This window comes from Pipistrellus kuhlii, unplaced genomic scaffold (assembly GCF_014108245.1).
Source record: "Pipistrellus kuhlii isolate mPipKuh1 unplaced genomic scaffold, mPipKuh1.p scaffold_m20_p_53, whole genome shotgun sequence".
Taxonomy (NCBI): domain Eukaryota; kingdom Metazoa; phylum Chordata; class Mammalia; order Chiroptera; family Vespertilionidae; genus Pipistrellus; species Pipistrellus kuhlii.
Window position 1 is genome coordinate 232335 of NW_023425555.1, and position 10097 is coordinate 242431.

Here is a 10097-nt window from a genome sequence, read left to right on the forward strand (position 1 = left end):
ATTGATTGCAGAGAGGAAGAGAGAGAAACATCAATGATAAGAGGGAATCATTGACTGGCTGCCTCCTGCACGTTGGACTGAACCCACAACCCAGGCATGTGCCCCTGACCGGAATCAAACCTGGGACCCTTTGGTCTACAGGCGGACACTAGCCACTGAGCCAAACGATGTAGGGCATCATTTCCATTTTTAAGATAAGGAAAAGTGAGGCTCAGAGAAGCTGAGTAACCTGTCAGTCACACATCTTATAAGTAGCAGAAATAGTATTTAAGCCCAGGCATGCCAGACTCAAGTCTGTAACCACAGCACTAAGCCACCTCTCTTCCCTCCACCTAAGTCTTTCTTAAACACATTTCACTTCTCAAGGACTTAAACCTAGTGGTTCACAGCACACAGACCTCAAGCAAATTCCTCACATTGCAAGGGATCGTTCTGAACAGCAGCTGCTAAGGAAAGTGGGGTCTGTTCTCAGTTAATGGCACAGGCCAGAAAGTAAGAGCCACCGAAGCCAGAATATTCCTACAAAACCAAGGCCACTCCAGTCCTTATCTGAAAGCATGACCTCGGACTTTCTACCACGTCAATCACTTCTGCTTTGGAGGGAAGATGGGGAAGAGAATGGGTTAGCTCACTACATGTGCTATTTTAAGCACAGTCAATAATGAAATATAAATATGATAGACTAAATTTAACCTCCACTGCCAGGAGTCGGCGGAAATACCAAGGAAGGAAGCACCGGACCAGGAGTCAGTCAAGAATTTGGTTTTCCAGCCAGATCTCCCAGTGTATGACCCTGGCAAGACCCTCCATGGCCTTGCTCCTCGGTGCACACACCTGTGACATGCAGGGTGAAAGAAGCCAGTGTTTTCACAGAAGAGTACAGGTGATTTTGAAAGGTGCATGGATGAATATACATACATTACAGTTACCAAAGTTTTTCATTTATGACAGTGATTTCGTTTCCCTTTGAAAAATATTTCGAACAAATCCAAATTTTAAGATGATTTTAAATTAACAGAATATTGAGGGCTCACTGCTATGGCAAACATCACAAAGGTCGGACACAGATCACTGAAGTGCATAAGCATGGCAATTCATTAGTCCCGGCGCACACCTGAGCAACTGAATTTCTGTGTGGACAGGTTTTATAACCAAAGTAGCTCATCCTATCAGTCCAAACAGGAAGCTGTGACTGTGTCCACAGCTTCCCACTGATGAGAACTTCCTACGAATGGACATGGGCAAAGCCACGGAGCACCACCACGTCATTCACCACGACGTCCACGCTGTCAATACAGCTACTGATGCTTTTCACGGACCCTGCAAGCAGAAGTGGAAGCTCACACCACCCTGGACCCCCTGCTCTGAGTTCCCCGGAGCGGCCTGCGGGGCCTGGAGAATACCGGCTGGACTGAGCCGCTGCCCACGGCAGGAATACGGTGGCCAGAGCGGCAGAGGCGGGGCTCAGAGACGTTCCAGAGGGCAGGGGCTGGAGTCGGGGCACAGGGGCAGGTCCCAGTTCTGCACCCCACTACCTTGTGGGTCGCAGTGAAGGCAGCACTGTATCACATTTACAGCACAACCGCTAAAAGCCTGCTGCTGCCCTCGTTTCATCTTCGCGGTGACCTCCTCTTCTCACTGCTGTGGGGCTGGAGCCTGCCTGGAACTGTATCCATGGGGATGACAGGTAACAATGTAGAACAATGCCAGGCACATGGTAAGGAACGAGAGAACCGTTTGCTATTCTAACCTTTAATTGGAGAATAATGCTCCAGAAAAGTACACGGATACGTTTACAGCTCACTGAGTTCTCACTAACGAAAATGCCTGCGCAACTAGCATCCAGGCCAAGAAACAGACCATCCCTGGACCCAGAAGCCTGCCTCAGGACCCTTCAGCCACTACACACCCACCTCCCCCAACTTCCAACATTAGCCTCTAGTTGCCTCCTAACTCCTAATATTAGCTGTTTTTAAAAATGATTATTACCATCAGAGATCTCCATTTTACACATGGAAACGGTGGCTTACAGGAGATAGGTAACTTGCCCAGTGACTAAGCTAGTAAGTGGCATAACCATATCGTGAGCTCACACAGTCTGAAGTCAGGCTCTTAAGAACCACATACTACACTGGGAATTCTATGACTATCAAAGGAGAGGTCATCTATGAAGGTTGTGCCTGGCACCGAGCATAACACAAGCTCAACAAATGGTAGCGTAAGTGTTGGCAGAGACGGGGCCCCGGCTGGCCCTGCCCTATTTACTGGCACTGCCAAAACAAGGAATTCTATGTACCAGTCAAGTAAGATAGCAGCTCTTCTTAGTACCTTTTCCTTACAACTTCGTGCCGCCCACAGTGGGAAGAATCACATACTCCCTTATCTGTGATTGCAAGGCACCTGACCCAGCTCTAACCAGCAGCATCTCACCGGACAGTTATTGGTTCCACTGTCTCCTCCAAGGAGCGCTTCGAAGAGTGGCTCTTCCCAATCGCCTTGGTAACCGTGGGACAAAGATTCCTTAACTGGGAGCTCCAGGGCTCAGCCTGAGAAACTCCAATTTATATACAAAACCAATAAATAGCGAAACCGGTTTGGCTCAGCGGTAGAGCGTCAGTCTGCGGACTGAAAGGGCATGTACGTTGGTTGCGGGCACACCCCCAGTAGGGGGTGTGCAAGAGGCAGCTGGTTGATGTTTCTCTCTCATTGACGTTTCTAGCTCTCTATCTCTCTCCCTTCCTCTCTGTAAAAAAATCAATAAAATATATTTTTTAAAAAACAAACAAAAAAACACACAATAAATATTCTGAGTTCAAAGTTTTCAAGGGTCTTTAAAAGGTGTATGTTCTGCCCAGCCGGTGTGGCTCAGTAGTTGCAACCCATGAACCAAAAGGCCGCTGGTTCGATACCAGGTCAGGGCACATGCCTGGGTTTTGGCCTGGATTCCCAATGAGGGGAGTGCAGGAGGCAGTTGACCAATGTGTCTCTCTCATCAATGTTTCTACCTCTCTCACCCTCTCCTTCTAAAAAAAAAAAAAAGTCAATAAAAATAAATTGCTTGGCACATGGAAGCATTTGCTGTTTGCCCTCACTGGTTTGGCTCAGTGGATAGAGCCTTGGCTTGCGGACCAAAGGGTCCCCGGTTTGATTCCAGTCCAGGGCATACTGTACCTTGGCTGCAGGCTCCTCCTCAGCCTAGGCCCTGGTCAGGGCTCACACAGGAGACAACCAATCAATATGTTTCTCTCACATCGATATTTCTGTCTTTCCCTCTCTCTTCCACTCTCCCTAAAAATCAATGGAAAAATATCCTTGAGTGAGGATTAACAAAAAACAAACAAAACATCTGCTAAATGTAAAGTGCACACGGAGAAACCCGTCTGTAGGCAAACGCTAAGATGACCACCTGAGGCTGTAAGCTGAAATGCTGTTCCAGCTGGGATTCCCCCATCAAAGGCTCTGAAGATGGCATGTCCATTAGCTTCCTCCCCTCCATGCTCTCTAACTCACCAGCATCCTTTCAATGCTTTGTTCAAAGACTCTGCTGATGTCGCAGCGAGAAGAAAACTATGCAACTACCTCTGCAAAGGAACCAAATCCTTCTTAGAACACACACATCCTTCTTAGAACACATGCAAGAACAATGTATATATTATTTGTGTGCCTCTGAGAAAACTGCTTTGTTTCCCTTTGGCTTATTTTCAAATACAAAGTGAGAAATATAACCCTGGCCCTGAATATTGCACCTGGCTGTTGTGAGAATTTAATCCAGTTAAGATAAAACCAGCTGCAAAACTGTCTTATTTATCTCTGCACTGTCCCAGCATCCAGCAAGAAGCCTTGGACTCAGCAGACACTCAAATAATGGCAGGTAGGTAATCTGAATCACATCACTCCTTCCATTAACACGCTCAGTCCTGCCGGTGACTTGTCTTCTGGTTTTAGGGAAAAGTGCCTCCAACAGAAGCAGCGGCTACTCTTTCCCAAGCGTCTTCATACCGAAACTCAAAACGCAATACATTTTCAAGAGAGACAGCTATTAAGAGTAAAAGGATTGCACAGACAAGCAAGGTAAAGTCTGAGCAGACACCCAATACAGTAAGTCCTCACTTAACGTCATCAAAAGGTTGTTGGAACTGCAGGGAAACAACATATAAAGAAACGAATTTTACTATGCTAATCAGCGTAAAGGTAAAATTCCTATGGCCTCTCATCAACATTATAACAAAACAATATTGAATGAAAAAATGTTATTTGAGGACCTACTGTATAATCTCTCTATAAAAGCCTAAGCAACCATTGCAACCAAAACACCCGGACGACTGGAAAGGCTGCGTGGGGCGACCGGCAGGGAGTTAGTGAGGACAACCAAACGACTGGGCGGCAGACAGCCTGTGTGGGGCGACCAGGCCGGCGGGGGGGCCAGTGAGAGGCAACCAAACGACTGAACAGCAGGCTGCGTGGGGTGACCAGGTCGGCGGGGGGAGGGAGAGGCAGTAAGGGGTGACTAGGCCAGAGGGGTGGGGGGCAGTTAGGGGCAACCAGGCTAGTGGGGGAAGGGGGGGCAGTTGGGCGCAATCAGGCCTGCAGGCAGAGGCAGTTAGGGGCGATCAGGCAGGTGAGTGATTAGGAGCCAGAAGTTCAGGATTGTTGGACATCCCCCAGGGGGTCCTGGATTGGAGAAGGTGCAGGCCCTCTCACGCACAAATTTCATGCACCGGGCCTCTAGTGTATTACAAAGCAAAAGAGTGAAAAAAAATATGACCAATTTTCTTTTTCAAATCCAGCTCATGGCCTTGAAGGGACCACTGGAATTATTTAGTTCAACATTTCCTAAGTTTGATCCACAGAATGGAATTTGGTTTTATGAAAAGAGGGTATGAAGTGATGTAACTTCAGGACATTTAGGCCTTAATGCACACAAGCATATTAAAGGCTCCAAGAAGTCTTGTAGTAAAGAAGCCAATTCACCTTATTTAACCCTGTATTCCCCATGGAAGACATAGTAACAGCCTGTAGATCAAATGTTGGGAAAGACCTAGTCCAAGGTCACACTGCTGCTTGCAGGAGCCTTAGATTGCCCAATTCTCCTCCCAGTTTTTTCCATTATAAATTTTAAATAAAGCCTAGAAATGATGGGCTCACAATTGGAAAAGGATAAGAAAAAAAGGCTGTGGACTAGGCATCCCAATGGGCAGTGTAAAACATGAGCAGAGTGGCGGGAAGGAAGGCACTGAGAGCCAACGCCTGTGCAAAGGGACAGACGCCACCAGCTCCTGCCGAATGCTGCCACTGCCAAATGTGGAAGCTAGACATCTCCATTTTATGTGAAATCATTCTGGTTTCTAAGTGCTGGCACTGTGTGAGTCAAACAAAGCATGCCTGCAGGCCCACTGTGAGCCTTCCCCAGCCCGGGGGCCACGGGTTTAAGAACTCTGGTCTAGCCAAACCCGTTTGGCTCAGTGGATAGAACATCGGTTTGTGGACTGAAGGTCCCAGGTTCGATTCCAGTCAAGGGCATGTACATTGGTTGCGGGCACATCCCTGGCAGGGGGCGTGCAGGAGGCGACTGGTCAATGTTTCTGGCTCTCTATCCCTCTCACTTCCTCTCTGTGAAAAATCAATAAAATATATTAAAAAAAAAAGAAAAAAGAAAAAGAACTCTGATCTAGGTAAACTTGTATCTACAAATAATTGGGACTTCAAAGAACCATCCCTTCCCTTCTGAAGTCAATAAAAAATATATTTAAAAAAATTTTTTTAAAGAAAGATAGTCTCAGATGAAAATGAGAAAAGCCTTAGAGGCTCACATACTATTCACCCTAGAGTCTACCTTCAATAGGTTCAGTGCTTGCATAGTGTGGTGACTCAAATGGACTCAATCCAATTGCCAATTCTTTCACAAGGGCTGGCTCTTCGCAGGGTACTCTGCTGGATCCTATCAAAGATACAGAAGCAAAGCAGCCCAAAGATCTCCTGTAGGCACTGGCTTTCTTCAAGTGTCTGAGTAAGCTAAAATGGACATACATGCAGGACTAAGTGAAATGACTTGAGACTGAGCCACTGACCATCTAAGAGATGATCTCAGTGGAGTATAACTTAAATGGACTGAACATTCAGCACCCTGACTTTATGAGTCAGAAGCATCATATATTAAATGAAGGCAGTATCTCTCAGGGAGTACCCAACAGCCAATAAGCAGAGGCTTTTTCTTGTAAGGGCGGATGCACATTCCTTTGAAGGAGATCAGGTGCTTGTGTACAGCACTCCCGCCACATCACCTGCTGCCCAGGCTCCAAGTGTGAAACTGCAGCCTGGGAGGCCGTCTCTGGAGGCCCCTCACTAATCAATATGTGTATTTTTAAAGTGCTGGTAAAGGACGGGTTCTAATGTTACTCTCTATTGATTCTACAATGGCTTGATCAAAACCATTTGGGTGCAGAATGAACATAATGCTCAACCAACTCCCTGAAGCACGGATTACACTGTATTCGTGTGGCTAGAATACTCTAGTTACGCAATGCAGAGGCACTGACTGGGTCTAGATCAAAATAGAGCCTCCACCCGAGAAAACAGTAGCCGTTTGGCCAGATCCTTCCTTCTATTTACTAGTAGTTGATGACCGGCAGACCGTAGGCAGAGCCGATGGAAGGCTACTGGAGTCTAACACACTGTGGATTCGCACTGTGTTAACCTGCAAATGTGCGGACACTTGATGACAGATGCTACTAAACCAGCGGTGGGCTTTCTGGAGATTTTATATGCTTAGAAAACAAGATAAAACAGATTCTTATCTACTCATCCATAATCTCTACGAGGTCCCCTTATAACCTAGACTCGTGGTCGGCAAACTGCGGCTCACGAGCCTTGGTGTGCCGCTCTGTTGACTGAGTTTGCCGACCACTGGGATAGAGGCTTAATCACAAGTAACAACAACTGCCTGTAACTATTGGAACTGAGAGTCTAGGGCAGTGGTGGGCAAACTCATTAGTCAACAGTGAGCCGCAGTTTGCCGACCACTGACCTAGACAGACAGGGTAGAGATGCAGTGTAGCAATAGAACAGGATAATCTATTTTGACTTTGAGTCCATATCCCACCCTTATTAGGATCCTGCCCTCTAAACAAGTTGAAAAAATAGTACTTTATTTCGATAACCTGCCAATGACAGGAGAACTGAACATGATGTTTTTTTTAATACCCAGCAGTTTTCAATATTCATCTTTGGGACTGAATCAGATCACATTTCCACACCTGTGCACTTCCCTACAGAATGGCTGGATTATCCATTTGGGCCAAACACTGAGGAATAACTGACTGAGCATTCAGCACACTGGTCTTGGAGGCAGAAACATCATATATTAAGTAAATAAAGGCACGAGGAGGCTTCTAGATGCTCGCAGGGAAGTTGAATAGATTGTGTGTACTGAACCCTAAATACCCAGACTTAATAGAAACTGCAAGTTCAAATCCCGGCAGGATCAACTCAGATGTTATTATAATTCTCTAGTCTAGATAAACTGAGCGCCATAGACCTTCCTGCTCTGACAAACCTATGAGGCCCTTACAGACTGTTGCTGCTGTTTAGGAGAGGCACATAAGAGAGGGAAAGCTTTGCAATCACTTTAAATAAATACAGTTTTTACTTCCAGTTGCTGCTGGGGGGAAATCACGTCTCTGCAACATGCTGTGTATACGACGGAGTAAAACCACCACCATCCAGACGACCAAATAATAGGAGATCCTTTCAGGCAAGTATCACTGTAAGCATGCAATAGTTTGACTTCCAACATGCCATTCTCGCCCAACGTAAATCTACAAATAAATCTAAAACTACCCACAAACATGTTTTTTTTTTTCTTTAGCTTTTAAAGGCCATCAAATCCTTGGAGACAGTACCAACCTCCAGCAGTTAATATTCAGCCGTAATACACTTACAGCAGGGTCTTCATTGGGCTTAATACCGCTCCAGTCAATGGTGCATCTCAGAGCTGGGAACAGCCCAATGCAGTTCCTCTGCTAGGACCACCACTGCTCCAACAATCCTCATCAACATTAACCGCGGGTCTCCCTCCCTCCTGAGGAGGTTGTCCAAGCATCTGAGTTCAACCACTGGCTCAAGAGAAGCGGCAAGTCTTCTCAATGATCCAACATTCATTGTACGCTCAACCACTCAGGCCTTCTGCAAACTGAGGCCCGGAGCTCTTGAGGGCAGTGACTAACTCTTCCCGGACACAGGAGGCCACCGAGGTGACTGACTGTCACACATCGGCACAGAGGACAGCCATGACCTAAACACACACATCGGCACAGAGGACAGCCATGACCTATCAGCAGCCAGTGAGAAACAAGGCGCAGGATCTTGTGCTGGAGAGGAGAGCGTGTAACACGCGGGCATGCGGAGTGGTGGAGGGGAAACGGGGTGGCACGTTCATCCATGACAGCCCCTGGTTGGCTCTGAGGTCTAAGATGGACACTCACTATCGTACTGGCTGGCGCCCAGGCAGTAAGTGACAGGCCATCGGATAAAATTTTAGGTGGAACCAGAGGTTTGGAAAGTTCTGGGATCCAACACATTGTCTACAGAAGCATCGGTATTAAAACGGAAAGTCAGTATCTGGGGCACAGGGAGGGCTCCCTCCCCTGGAATACCGGAAAGAGATGTAAAGACCACATCTTCGAGCGACTGAGTGGATCTTCGGACACAATGAGTCCTGTGGTTTTCTGTTAGGAATCAAGCAGTCATTAGTGACAGCCCAGCTTTTAAAATGTCACAAAGTATGCCTACAGTTAAAGAGGAAGAGACGATGAACACAGGAGAAGTCGAAGTGGTAAGCTTTACCCACAATACAAGGATGTGTTCCATCCAAGTCCCCTGCCCCAAGCGCCAGGCGGCAGGCCCAATGTCCACTCTCCAGGGAAGCATATAACCTCTTAAAATCAGTTTATTTAACTCTGACAAAATGCGCTACGCTGTCAGGTGGTCAAGTTTCACTGCTGGAATGAGTCCCTATCACATTCTCCCGGAGAGTGGAGAAACGATGGCCCATACGGAATTTCCACCTCTTACGGACCACCCACATCCACTTAACATTCTCCTTCCTTCCCTCTCCGATCAACGTGCTTTGATTCAGTCCCAAAGATGACTTGGAAACTGCTGGGTATTAAAAATAAAAGCCTCCTGAATTACAGAAAGTCCCAAGACGATGTTCCCCAAGTCTTAAGAAGCTGCTGGGGCTGAGACAGCCTCCTTCTGTCTATACCGGGTCCTCACCGCGAGCTCCCCAACTGCGAACCTCAGAACCCCGAGCTGGCTGCCCTGAAGGTCCCGCTCCGGCCCCACGCGATGGGGGAGCCCCCTCCCCGGCGGCGGCCGGCACCTGGGAGAGCCGCCCGGCAGGCTGGGCCTGGGCCTCGCGGAGGCGCCTCCTGCCTGGGCTCCTCGGGCCACAGGGAACCGCCAGCCCCGACGGAGGCGTCAGCCGGGCTGCCTCCCGCCCCAGGCGCCCCCTCCTCCCACCGGACTCGGGCCGGCCGCGCCTCGGGCTCCCCCGCTCCCGCCAGCCGGCCGCGCCCGTACCTGCCGGACCCGGTGCAGCGCGTCCACGAAGCCCTCGGCCTTCATCCCCACCGGAGCGCTCTGCCCCTGCACCAGCTCCGCCATTACCGCCCCCGCCGCCGCTCGGCTCCCGGTCCGGCCTCCCCCTCCGCTCGGGGACCCGTAGCCGGAAAGGGAAAGTCGCCCCACTTCCGGCGGAAGGGAAGACGGGACACTCGACGCGAGAGAAGCCGCGTCGCGTCGGAGGGACCGGTCGGGCCACGTGACCTTGGTCCGGCCGGAAGTAGGGGGCGGGCCCGAGGGGCGGGGGCGGGGCCAACGCGCTGGCCGCCGTCGGGTCTGCAGGGACCGGCCGGGCCCCGCCCCCCGGGCGTGCTGGTCCAGGTTGCCCGGGATGCTAACGGGCTCCGGGGATGGGCCCGCGGCGTCCGGCTGTCCCGCTGGAAAACTGAGAGAGGATGACGTGGCTCTCCCGACAGCGCCCGCAGAGCTGGCTCCCGAAGGGCCTGGCCCTGGCAGCCCTCCCAGGCATGGCCACT

The 10097-nt window shown here is 49.3% G+C and overlaps 1 protein-coding gene across 2 annotated transcripts in view; it reads right to left on the reverse strand.

Moving 5' to 3' along the window:
• FUBP3 (far upstream element binding protein 3) overlaps window positions 1-9748 on the reverse strand; it is a 51423-nt gene extending 41675 nt beyond the window's left edge. For both annotated transcript variants that reach the window (XM_036416099.2, XM_036416098.2), the window contains exon 1: window positions 9580-9748. In XM_036416099.2, the coding sequence (XP_036271992.1) occupies window positions 9580-9663 (84 nt within the window). In that variant the 5' untranslated portion in view covers window positions 9664-9748. The remainder of the gene's footprint in view (window positions 1-9579) is intronic.
• Window positions 9749-10097: the final 349 nt, after the last annotated feature.